Genomic DNA, 13368 nt, shown 5'->3' on the forward strand with positions numbered 1-13368 from the left:
GAGATACAAAACTGAATTTGAATGCTTTGGGTTTGGTGGGTCCAGAAAAAATAAGAGGTATGGTCATGGTGGCCTCAAGGTGGCTGAGGGGGTAGAGGCTTTAAGGGTGGCCTCAAAAGGAGCTTGTGCGTGGGAGTGTTCTGGAGAAGCAGCCAAATAGGAGAGGCAGTTGGATTGGAAGGTCATGGCTCCTGCTTCCTGTGAGTACACGTGATATGTTAGAGCCCTGTTACTTAATCTGGATTCAGCATGAAAGAGAGGCTAAATTGGCAGTGAGGAGATGTGAGTTCAAGCACTGGCTTGACTAGTTATGCATGAATGCATTCTCCACTGTGATCCCTAGTTCTCATATTTTAAAATGGAAGGGTTTGGCCTCATGCCTCAATCTATATTTCTTATTTCTGAAAGAATGCTGAGATAAAAATGCCACATTTCCAGCAGTGGTTACCTACATTTTAAGTATCCCAGTGAGCACCTTAGGCAGGTGTCATAGTTTCATGCCCCAGCAGGGGGACCCCAGTATTTCAGTGCTCTTACCTACCGGGCACTGTACAGGGGCCTTTTAGGTGTTTATGAATTCTCATTCCACTGCACTGAGTATAGGTGGTGTTTGACTTCCACAGGTGAACATATGGGGAGACTTAAAAGTTACTGGCTTAGGCTTCCCTGGTGGCGCAGTGGTTGAGAATCTGCCTGCCAATGCAGGGGACACGGGTTCGAGCCCTGGTCTGGGAAGATCCCACATGCCGCGGAGCGACTAAGCCCGTGAGCCACAATTGCTGAGCCTGCGCGTCTGGAGCCTGTGCTCCGCAACGGGAGAGGCCACGATAGTGAGAGGCCCGCGCACCGCGATGAAGAGTGGCCCCCGCTTGCCGCAACTGGAGAAAGCCCTCACACAGAAACGAAGACCCAACACAGTCATAAATAAATAAATAAATAAATAAATAAAATTAAAAAAAAAAAAAAAAGTTACTGGCTTAACTAAAATTTATTTCAAGGTTAAAAAAATCAGTTCAGCAAAGATGTTGAACCTGGATTCCAACTCTGGGTTTATTGGTTTTTGCCCTGCTGCCCCAAGTCCACAGGGCTTTGTCTGTGCATGTCTGGTTCTGGGTTATGTTTCTACTCTGCGTTTCACAATCAGTATTCTTTCTGCTTTTACTCTGTATGATCGAAACAATTATGTCAGATAAACAATAGGGTTGATGACAGAGGTTTAGTATTTGTTAATTTGGAAGAGTGATAGAAAAAACTTGCAGCCCTGTACCAGGAAGACTTACCACAGACTTGCTTCCCCTTGAGATGCTTCATACCCTAGCTGCTAGCATCCTAGAAGTAATCTCCTCCACAGCCTCTTTGTTGGAAAAGGCCTGGCACAATCCTCAAGGCTTGGGGAGTGAGCCCTTTTAAAAATCAGTTGTGTCTGGGGTTTACAAAGATTTTGGAACTAGGCAGCGGTGGTGATTGCACAACATGGGAATGGGCTAGGTACCACTAAATTGTACACTTTAAAATGGTTCATTTTGTTATGTGAATTTACTTCGCCAAAAGCAGAAAAAAAAAATTGTGTCAACATTCTATAAAAGCACTTTATGAGTTTGTATACCTCAAGGCCCACCAAACCTTTCACTAAATACTTGCCTTTGAAGAAAATCCAATATTATGGGAATAACATGTATAGGTAGACCTTGCCCTGTAAGTTTGGAAATGGAAATGCTTAGACTTACAGGCCAGTTTGTAAAGACACGTTTAATCCTCAGGGTAGTTGAACTGTAGCGCTGTGGAGTCTAGCCACAATGTAAGTCAACCTTCATGGGCGTATGCATTTGCTACAGGACCTCCTCTACCCCATAGAGCTGCAGTAGCATTTGTGACTGTCATCTGCACACAACACAGTAACTCTTCAAGCAGCCACTACCACTACTTTAGGAGGAGGTAGCAAGGGATGGGGAGGGTGGATGGAAAAGGGCGGAGATTGGGAAGGACCTAAGAAACACCTTTGATAAGAGAGGTTAGGGAAATCTCCAGAAATTACCTTGGAGAAAATGAGTTCCTATGGCTAAATCAGTTAAGGTTATTGAGGGTGTTTTATTGATACTAAGAAGTCAATATGTTATTGCCTTGATAACATATACCCTTGCACGGAGTACTTTGAAAATAATCACTTTTTAAGTTCCAGATGAAGCTGAGGGAATCGCAGAACTAGCAAAGAGAATGCAATGCCATCCCTGGAAAAAGCGGTGTTTTGGGTAGCAGCAGGAACTTTGGGGGAGAGGAGGTGCATCGAGATAATTGTAGATGAGGAAAGAATTTTTAAAATCTAATACCTTCCCTAATTCCAATCTCACCTGTCTCCCTATGCCAGCCCTCAGAAGGCAGGTGGCTATGGTAATATGACTAATTTTATGTCTTTTAAATCCAAGATATTGTGTGATTAGTAATATACATACTGTTATTCCTGGTGTTTAACAGGGTTCTGTCATCAAAAATGAAGAAAAGATACCAAAACAACAAAAACGTTTATAAATGTGAGAGAAGTGGGCAAAAGCATGGGCTTTCAGTTAAAAGAGGTTGTTTCAGGTGAAAAACCAATATTGGCGATTTCTGAGGGGGAGATCCTCACGCTAGGAATAAGAAACGGTGACTGTCATCATACTTTACTCCAACTGATCACCTTAAATCCGTCCCCGAGGGTCACCCGTAAAGTATCCAGTGCAGTTCTGTGACACAGAGCAACCCCACCAGCCCCCTCACCCTCTCCTAGCTCCAGCTCATTTGGAGACGTTAAGGGGTCACGTAGCGCCGCGAATTCGGGATGCCGAGGTCAGCCCGCCCCACCCCCGCGGGCCCCTGTCCAGCCCAGCAGAAGATCGGAGCAGAGGGCACAGCGGGGGAGGAGGGAGGGCACAACGGGGCAAACAGGGTGGGAAGGCGGGGGGAGTTCGGAAGACCAGAATCACCCCCGAGAGTCTTAGACCATTTTACCCCTCCAAACGTCCCCACGAGAACCAGGGACTAGAGTCGGGTGGGGAAGCGGCAGAGAGAAGCCAGCAAGCTCCCATCTGTGGCCTGTCCCTGCCCAGGGCGGTGGGGCCTTCTCCCGTCTGGCCACCCAGTTCATCCGGCTTCCTTGTATCAGTTACGAACTTTTCCAGTGTTTTCATCCAATAAATTAGCGAGTTTGAGTGAAACTCTAAAGGTCTCTCCTTTATTTACTTCTTTAATCCCATTTTGAAAAAACAACCGAAAAACGCCGACACCGGACAGGCAGCTCCGCGGCCAGCCCTACCGTCAGGCCCCGCCCCGCCCCATTTTATCGGGGTCTTACGGCTTCTGGCTCCTTGCCCCCGTTTCAGGCTGTGCGAGGAACTTTCTGGAGTTCTCTGGGCTCGAAGGCGGGGACTGACTCGTAGGAACAGTCCTCAACAAACAGACTGCCCCACCCAAGTCTCCCTACCCCCCAACCCCACTCTAGGATATCAAGCTTAGTCACGGCTCTACATTTAGTTTCCAGGAGATTCTTTGAACTGGGTGCCAGCCTAGCCTTAGTAACGGGCCCCCCCCCTCCTTTCCCCTCATAACAACCGACCAGTCTGGGATGAAGGGAAGAGGAGACAGTTCTGGGAGAAGCTGGAAGGGTGGGGTAGTGGGGGGGCAATGGGGGAGATGGTTGTGAGTCAGAAGCAACAGCCTGGAGGGGAATACCTGCTGGTCACATACCCCCATGGTGCCCAAGGTGCGCACAGAGCCCTGACATTCACTCTTAACTATCTTCTTCTGTGACCATTTGTTTTCTTCTCTTTAGAGTGAAAGGGTAAGGTCTATGTGCCAGCATTGGGAGGAGTCCAAAATAGAAAGTATGAGGACATGTAGGTTCAGTCACCGGTTCTGTAATTATCTGTCTAGGTGACCAGACCAAGCCACTAAACCTCTGATCTTTTGTGCTTATGTTTGAAAATGGAAAGGTTTGGCTGAAGGGCTCTGCCTAAAAATCTTAAAATAGTTTCTATAGTAAGCTGAAAGTAATACTATAGTCCTGGTATTAACCCCCAACCTTCAGTAAGAATGTTTGAGATATATCAGACCTGAGAGAGTGTGGGACCCCAACAAAAGAAGGGAGAAGGGAGCAAAGTTTTGAGCACTACTCTGTCACAGACACTGAACTAAGGCCTTATAAGTATTATCCTTGTAGTTATCCTATGAAATAAATATTGTTAATTCTAATTTAGAGATACAGAGACGTGTAATTTAGTTAACTTACAAGTACTTCATTGTGAAAGAAAGAAGAAAAACAGCCTCAACAACGAAGTAGAGTCCAGACGCAAACCCAGGTTTTTTTCCATGCTGCTGGAAATTAGCAGGGTTCCCAGGTCTTTGAAGCCTTTGCCATTTGATGGTTAAAAATGCCAGGCTCTAGGTTTCATATCAGTTATCTCTTTTGCGTTCTTCTGATAAACCTAGAATTATAATATCTTTGAAAACAAATAGAATTGAGGAGAAAACGATACTGTTTGAAAAACTGTAGGAAAAAGGAGAGAGAAGAAACAAGATCCCGCAGCCTTGCGGGGTTCCCCTCCCCCATACTTCCTGCCGCCGGCGGTCAGGTTTCTTGGCACTCTCTCCCCCATCCCCCACCCTTAAATTTTACCTGACAGCCCGTCAGGCTTGGGGAACCTGAGCCTTGATCCTTCCAAACACCAAACCCGATAAAAACCTAATTCCAAAGCTAATCAAACTAAAGTTCTGAAAAATCTCTTGGGGTTCATATAATCTCCTTAGACATCAATTAAACCGGTAACTGAGTTTCTGCATTGGGAAGTGTCCAGTGCAAAAGGAAAGACAAAATTCAGGAGACTCTCCCCTTGTAGGAAATGGAAAAGGAATATAGATGTTTAGGTTTACAGGCCAGTCCACAGAGAGAAACTTAATGCAAAAGGTAGGTCAAATACGATGTGCGGCTGACTGCCCGATTCAAGAAAAACAGCATTTTCGAGTGGCTTTTTTTCTGCTAAGCCAGCAGCCACAAGATTTGAGGCCCTCTCACATCCTCTACCTGCCTGGCAGTGGAGACAGTGATACCCTTTGCTTCAAGCCAACAGAGGAATACAATTGCAAATTTGGAGAGAAGGAAAGAAGTGAATCCAGAAGTGCTGCTGGTAGCAGCTGATGGTGAGGAAGCTTCCAGAAGGAGGGGGTGAGGTTAAGGATCTCTGGAAGTGTTCCTATACTGGGCAGCTAAGATGTAAGTTTGGGGAATACCCAACCAGATAATGCATAAAGAAATGGAAAATTCCTGAAGTTTGGCCAGTTTGACTAGATAAAGGAGGTGATTCATTTAGGGAGTCACACCTGAAAGTAAAAAAAGTTATCACCTACCTGCACAGAGAAAGATACACAGGTTTGTTAAAGCAATCTTTTTGCAATATCAGTTTAGATTAGCCTGAGCAAATTATAGAATAAACAAATGAATACCCTTGGATTCCAGGAAAAGGTGTATGGATGGACAGGTGTGTGTGTAAAGAATGCCAATTGAGCACAAGTGTTCAAAAGCAAGATTTCTTCCCTTCATCAGAAACTGCCTGCTGGGCTTCCCTGGTGGTGCAGTGGTTAAGAATCGACCTGCCAATGCAGAGGACATGGGTTCGAGCCCTGGTCGGGGAAGATCCCACATGCTGCAGAACAACAAAGCCCATACACCACAACTACTGAGCCTGTGTTCTAGAGCCTGCGAGCCACAACTACTGAGCCCACGTGCCATAACTACTGAAGCCCGTGCGCCTAGAGCCCATGCTCCCAACAACAGAAGCCACCCAATGAGAAGCCCGCGTACCACAACGAAGAGTAGCTCCCCGCAACTAGACAAAGCCCCTGCTCAGCAACGAAGACCCAACACAGCCATAAATAAATAAATAAATAAATAAATAAATTTATATTAAAAAAAAAAAGAGGAATCTGCCTGCCAATGCAGGGGACATGGGTTCATGCCCACATGCTGAGGAGCAACTGAGCCCGTGCGCTACAACTACTGAGCCTGTGCTCTAGAGCCCGTGCTCCACAATGAGAGAAGCCACCGCAACGAGAAGCCCGCGCAGCACAACAAAGAGTATCCCCTGCTCACCGCAACGAGAGAAAAGCTTGCGTGCAGCGATGAAGACCCAACGCAGCCAAAATAAATAAATAAACAAATAGAAAAATATCCCCTGCCTCCTCCCACTTCTGCTCTTACGTTTTCTATGCTCAAGACATGTGAGTACAGCAATAAGTCTATTTTTCTGTGGGTTGTGAACCCCGCACTGTTGCTTTAATGTCCCTCACATTTTCATTTTAGGCGCCTAACAAGGGGTCTGGCATTTCACACAAAGGATGAAAAAACAAAGGCCAAAACAAATTACCAAATATAATTGTATCTAAAACAGGAAGGAAGGTAACCCACAGAAAGTTGAAATCCAGGCTAAAAAACTAAATGGAACGGGCTTCCCTGGTGGCGCAGTGGTTGAGAGTCTGCCTGCCAATGCAGGGAACACGGGTTCGAGCCCTGGTCTGGGAAGATCCCACATGCCAAGGAGCAACTGGGCCCGTGAGCCACAACTACTGAGCCTGCGCATCTGGAGCCTGTGCTCCGCACCAGGAGAGGCCGCGGAAGTGAGAGGCCCACGCACCGCGATGAAGAGTGGCCCCCGCTCGCCACAACTAGAGAAAGCCCTCGTACAGAAACGAAGACCCAACACAGCCAAAACTAAAATAAAAATAAAAATAATTAAAAAAAAAAACTAAATGGAAGAATTACGTGCACAGCAAATAATCTGAAGTTTTAAAGGAGCTAGAATCTGGGTCCCGCCAACCTCTCCCACTTTACAGCACCATCCCGACCAGTTTGCTTTCAAGTGAGCCACCTGCCAACCTGCTGTAGCATATGATGCTGTTAAAGAGGAGTAAACATTCCCGCCCCGCCCTCGCAGGCTCACCACCACATCACATTTATTTTAAAGCGGTGGACAGCCTAGAGGCTGCAAGTGACAAGGCAGAAGGCCGAATTCCGGACTCAGATTAATCCTGGCACCACCAATCATCCGAGGCTGAACCAGGAATGAAGAAGGCAGAAAGGAAACAGGGGAGTGGCCCGGACCCCAGGCTGGGAAAGATGAGGAACTGGGAGAGCCCCAAAGGCCTAATGATAGCTGAATTTCTACAGAGATTTTTTTTCTTCCTCAAGCCCCAGTCCAGCCCGAGGAAAACGGGAGCGGTTCTGGGCGGGGACAGGGGCGCAGTGGATCCAACCCTGCCCTTCCCTCCCCACGCCCCTGACCGAAAACGTCCCTTCTAAGGCGCTGGGAACCTTCTCCAATTTAAGAACCGTCTGTTTACCTGATTACTTTTCTTTTGAAAATTCAAATTTTCCCATCCCCAGATATTCCATCCATATAGGGCTAAAGATGACGCCAAAACTATACTGCATTATCTCTTTCCTTGTCCTTCCTATTTTAAAAATAAGATGGGAAAAACGCCGGGATGGCCAAGGCAATTCTCAGGCAGCCCGGCCCCTCCGCGAACCGGCCCAAACGCGGCTGCTTCCATCAGCGTCAGGCACCAATCAGCGTCTCTTTGGGCCACAGATACCCCACCCTCTTAGAGAAACTCCGGATCGTTCTGTAATTTGGGTCTCCCCGGAATCGTGTACCCCCTAATCCTACTTTAAACAATCAAACTTATTTGAGCCCCACGAACCTCTCACCGCCCTACTTATTACAAGCCTAGTGCTCATCCTTCCGGTCGACATCCAACTACTTGGCAGGCGGCTCGCCAGGGAAACGGAGACTGGGTGGCCGGAGTCAACAACGACTCTTCCCGGCGCCTCTCCCCCCTTCCCTTAGGACTCCAGTTTCCTCCGGCGAATCCCAGAAGAGTCTGGAGAGTTCTGGGAGGGGCGGCACCCCGGGAGCTGATTGGTCCCAGAAAACCAGGGGGCAGGACCTGAGGCGAAACCCCTGGAATATTCCCGACCTGGCAGCCGAACTGAGCTCTGTGATTGGCTGAGGAGGGAAAAGGCGGAGCTTGATGAAAAACCATAAACACAGAGCCGCCCTCAGAGAAACTGCAAGCCTGGAGAGAGCTGCTAGGATTGGAGTGGTTGGTGAGCGCAGCTTCCGCAGACACACTATCTGCGAGGACCACCCCGAGCGGCACCGGCGCGTTCAGTTTTCGGATTCCGAAAGGACCGAGCTCCTCGTCGCTGAACTCGTTGGCCGTTTTCAGGTCTGAAGTTCGTTGCGGAGCCGAGAGGGCGGGACACCGGCATGGCGAAAAGCACGGCCATTGGCATCGATCTGGGCACCACCTACTCCTGCGTGGGGGTGTTCCAGCACGGCAAAGTAGAGATCATCGCCAACGATCAGGGCAACCGCACCACCCCCAGCTACGTGGCCTTCACGGACACCGAGCGGCTCATCGGCGACGCGGCCAAGAACCAGGTGGCGCTGAACCCACAGAACACCGTGTTTGACGCGAAGCGGCTGATCGGCCGCAAGTTCGGCGATCCTGTGGTGCAGTCGGACATGAAGCACTGGCCTTTCCGGGTGATCAACGACGGTGACAAGCCCAAGGTGCAGGTGAGCTACAAGGGGGAGACCAAGGCGTTCTACCCCGAGGAGATCTCGTCGATGGTGCTGACCAAGATGAAGGAGATCGCCGAGGCGTACCTGGGCCACCCGGTGAGCAACGCGGTGATCACCGTGCCGGCCTACTTCAACGACTCGCAGCGCCAGGCCACCAAGGATGCGGGGGTGATCGCGGGGCTGAACGTGCTGAGGATCATCAACGAGCCCACGGCTGCCGCCATCGCCTACGGCCTGGACCGGACGGGCAAGGGGGAGCGCAACGTGCTCATCTTTGACCTGGGCGGGGGCACGTTCGACGTGTCCATCCTGACGATCGACGACGGCATCTTCGAGGTGAAGGCCACGGCCGGGGACACCCACCTGGGTGGGGAGGACTTCGACAACAGGCTGGTGAACCACTTCGTGGAGGAGTTCAAGAGGAAGCACAAGAAGGACATCAGCCAGAACAAGCGGGCCGTGAGGCGACTGCGCACCGCCTGCGAGAGGGCCAAGAGGACCCTGTCGTCCAGCACCCAGGCCAGCCTGGAGATCGATTCCCTGTTCGAGGGCATCGACTTCTACACGTCCATCACCAGGGCGCGGTTCGAAGAGCTGTGCTCGGACCTGTTCCGGAGCACCCTGGAGCCCGTGGAGAAGGCTCTGCGCGACGCCAAGCTGGACAAGGCTCAGATCCAAGACCTGGTCCTGGTGGGGGGCTCCACCCGCATCCCCAAGGTGCAGAAGCTGCTGCAGGACTTCTTCAACGGGCGCGACCTCAACAAGAGCATCAACCCCGACGAGGCGGTGGCCTATGGGGCGGCGGTGCAGGCAGCCATCCTGATGGGAGACAAGTCTGAGAACGTGCAGGACCTGCTGCTGCTGGACGTGGCTCCCCTGTCGCTGGGGCTGGAGACGGCTGGGGGCGTGATGACTGCCCTGATCAAGCGCAACTCCACCATCCCCACCAAGCAGACGCAGATCTTCACCACCTATTCGGACAACCAGCCCGGCGTGCTGATCCAGGTGTACGAGGGCGAGAGGGCCATGACGCGGGACAACAACCTGCTGGGGCGCTTCGAGCTGAGCGGCATCCCACCGGCCCCCAGGGGAGTGCCCCAGATCGAGGTGACCTTCGACATCGACGCCAATGGCATCCTGAACGTCACGGCCATGGACAAGAGCACGGGCAAGGCCAACAAGATCACCATCACCAACGACAAGGGCCGGCTGAGCAAGGAGGATATCGAGCGCATGGTGCAGGAGGCGGAGAAGTACAAAGCCGAGGACGAGGTCCAGCGCGAGAGGGTGTCTGCCAAGAACGCCCTGGAGTCGTACGCCTTCAACATGAAGAGCGCCGTGGAGGATGAGGGGCTGAAGGGCAAGATCAGCGAGGCCGACAAGAAGAAGGTGCTGGACAAGTGCCAGGAGGTGATTTCCTGGCTGGACGCCAACACCTTGGCCGAGAAGGACGAGTTTGAGCACAAGAGGAAGGAGCTGGAGCAGGTGTGTAACCCCATCATCAGCGGACTGTACCAGGGGGCGGGTGGCCCCGGGGCTGGCGGCTTTGGGGCCCAGGCCCCTAAAGGGGGCTCTGGGTCTGGCCCCACCATTGAGGAGGTGGATTAGGGGACTTACTATTGTTTCTCTGTATTCCTCTTTGAGACAGAGGAGACCCAAGGACCTTGGTATTTCCCTGTATGTTAGTCCTCTACTATAGCAGTTCATTCTAAGGTTAGCTTTTAACCTTTAATAATTAGCTTGCTTGTCTTTGTTATTTCTGTATGTTATAACCAATGCGTTCACCAGAATGATTTGCGTCTCATGTAAGTTGGTACTGTAAGGGTCGCTTTCCTGTTTTGTTTTTCCCTCTCTCAAATGGATTAACACTGCCACCTTCTGTCCTATTTTTTGCTTTGTAAACATACCCAAACTCATGGAATTAAAAACTTGTATGCTTAAGGAATAAGAATAAAATGTTAAATATGTATGTCTGCTTTTATTTGGGGAGGGATAATAGTCTCTTCTCTGAAATCCATAGACCATGAAAGGGCTGTACTTCTGAAGAGAGTATCATACGTATTAGGAGCCGTGGGTATGGCTGTTTTTGTTGGGACTTTATTGTAGGTGGTAAATCACATCCAGGACAGAAAACAAATTCCAAGTGCCCATTTTGATTGGGGTGGGGTTTGTTTTAGGTAAAAGTAGGGATGGGAGCTGCAGTAGGGTTTTGGGGAGGAGAGATTGTTGTGGTGTCAAAGGCAGTGTTGAGAGGGGTTCATGGTTCCTTAGGGTCTTGCACTCACTGTGTGCAGAGCTGTTCATTTCTTACTAGACCTGTGAGTCTTCCAGTCTTTTATTTAAGTTATGAATTTAGGGGTGGACGAAACAGTAAAAATGAGATGCAGATTCATACTCTGTTTTATAAATCCCACTTGAGTGACTTAGTGCAAATTACTTAGCCTCTTAGTTTTGGTTGGCTCCTTTCAAAATAAAGCATTTGTCTGAGTGGCCTCAGTTCCAAAGATCTAGATCACTTGAGCAGAAATGTGCTATAGGCAAGCAACATGTTCAGTGAAGGTCACTGGAGCTGCAGTTATTCAACTGAGGGTCTGGGGGAGTGAAATACTGAGAGTTTGGGGGCATGGCAATAAAGAGGAATGGGCCAGGCACTGCACCTGGTTCTCTGAGTCCCTCCTGTAATCCTCAGTAGTTCTCATCACACCACACTCTAACTTAGGTATTGTAAAGTTTTTTTTTTTTCATAGGTAGCATGTGGAGGTGGTCACTTAAGCTATATCCAGAGCAAAACTAGGCAGGAACAAGTGATGATTTGGGGGCCAGGGTTTTTTCACACTGCCTGAACACTGGGGCTAGCGTGGGTGGTTCCTGTCTGGCTGTAAGTGGTGGTTTTACCCCAGTTTTAACAATCAGTAGCCTTTTTGTTCTTTTCATGGACAGTCTCAAAACAGAAGCAACTTAATAGCACATTTAATTATGAACGAAGAGGAAATAAAAGCTGTGCAGCATAGATCTGGGAAGATGGGGAGATGGGCGTTCCTCCCACACAAGCCCTTCCCTAGGGGCTGCTTCTCACTGGAGCAGTTAAACGTCCTTAACACTTCCTCTAGCCTGATAAATCCCAACCTTGTTCCTTCTAAAAACTGAGCCTGGGAGTATCTACTCCAGAATCAAATTAAAGTTCCCTGTGTTTTATCTTTCAATAAATCCTTCCTCTCTGGGAAATTGAAACAACTTAGGAATGACAAAGAACGGGAAGCCTTGTAAAGGAAAAGCTTGTAAAGGAAATAGTATAGTTTTGGTTCCTGGGCCAATTCTCAAAGGCCGGTCTTACTTACAAGATAGGTACACTGTAATATTATAGGCTCTGACCATAGCATATAGTATGTGCAGTTTAACTGCTGCAGAAGCAGAAATTGGGGGCTTGCTTAACTTTTAAAAAATTTAGCCAGCCAAGCAATAGAGGGAATAAACCTTGTAACTTCAAATCACTGGAGCCATGGTTCTCCAACCCAGTGGTATACTGAGACCATTTGGGAAGCTAAAGAAATACTGATACCGGGATTCCCTGGTGGCACAGTGGTTAAGAATCCGCCTGCCAATGCAGGGGACACGGGTTCGAGCCCTTGTCCGGGAAGATACCACATGTTGCAGAGCAACTAAGCCCATGCGCCACAAGTACTGAGCCTGCACTCTCGAGCCTGGGAGCCACAACTCCTGAAGCCTGCGTGCGTAGAGCCCGTGCTCCACAACAAGACAACACACCACAATGAGAAGCCCGCGCACTGCAACAGAGAGTAGCCCCCACTCACCACAACTAGAGAAAGCCCGCGTGCAGCAACGAAGACCCAACGCAGCCATAAATAAATAAATAAATAAATTTATTTAAAAAGAAAAAAGAAATACTGATACCGGTCCTGGAAGAATCAGAGTCTCTGGAAGTAGGCCAAGAAATTGTATAGAATTAAAATTGTCTCAGTGTTTCAGCCAAAGTTGAGAAAAAGCCACTGCACCAGAGGCTACTCCTCCTGATTATGTTTTTAGAGGTATGGGGACCCAAGAGAGGCAGGACAGGAAGGTCTCAGTGCTTCCAGGAGCAGCAGCTGGTGGCAAGGGGCTTTCTGCTGTGAACCAGTGCTGGAAGCCTTCCACGGCCTTAAAGTGTTGATTCACTGGCAGCAGCAGCGATGATAAAGGTAAGGGAAATCGCCAGCAACGGCTTAACGGGCCAAAGAAGAGAATTCCTGAAGCTGGGCCAACTACTTTCATGAGTCCTCATTAGGGAAATGGTTCATTAAAAAGCAACATCAGGAAATTTTCTTGTCCAGTGGTTAGGACTCGGCACTTTCACTGCGGGCCTGGGTTCAGTCCTAAGATCCTGCAAGCGGCGCGCCGCGGCCAATAAAAACAGCCACTTTAGAATATGAGAAGTCATCACTTACCTGTACATATACACTTCCTGGAACTTAAAATCACTTTGCAACATCAACCACAGGTGGAACTCAACCACTGGGAGCTGAGAAATGTGTCAAATAAACAGATGAATACTATAGGATTCTTGGAAGAGATTTTTAAAATATTTATTTTGGGCTGCGCCGGGTCTTAGTTGCGGCACATGGGATCTTTGTTGCGGCATGTTTAGTTAAATTCATTAACTTGAGATGTCTGGTTTTAATTTTTTTAAAAATTTAATTTAATTTATTTATTTATTTTTTTTTTAAATTATTTATTTATTTATTTATTTTAGTTGTGTTGG

The 13368-nt window shown here is 48.7% G+C and overlaps 1 protein-coding gene across 1 annotated transcript; it reads left to right on the forward strand.

The window, feature by feature from the left end:
• The first annotated feature begins 8076 nt into the window (after nt 1–8076).
• Nucleotides 8077–10579, forward strand: HSPA1B (heat shock protein family A (Hsp70) member 1B). The gene has a single exon (XM_059938413.1). It carries the CDS (start codon nt 8295–8297, stop codon nt 10218–10220), a length of 1926 nt encoding a protein of 641 aa, XP_059794396.1. The 5' UTR covers nt 8077–8294; the 3' UTR covers nt 10221–10579.
• The last annotated feature ends 2789 nt before the right edge of the window (nt 10580–13368 follow it).

This window comes from Balaenoptera ricei, chromosome 11 (genome assembly GCF_028023285.1).
Source record: "Balaenoptera ricei isolate mBalRic1 chromosome 11, mBalRic1.hap2, whole genome shotgun sequence".
NCBI classification, from domain to species: Eukaryota; Metazoa; Chordata; class Mammalia; order Artiodactyla; family Balaenopteridae; genus Balaenoptera; species Balaenoptera ricei.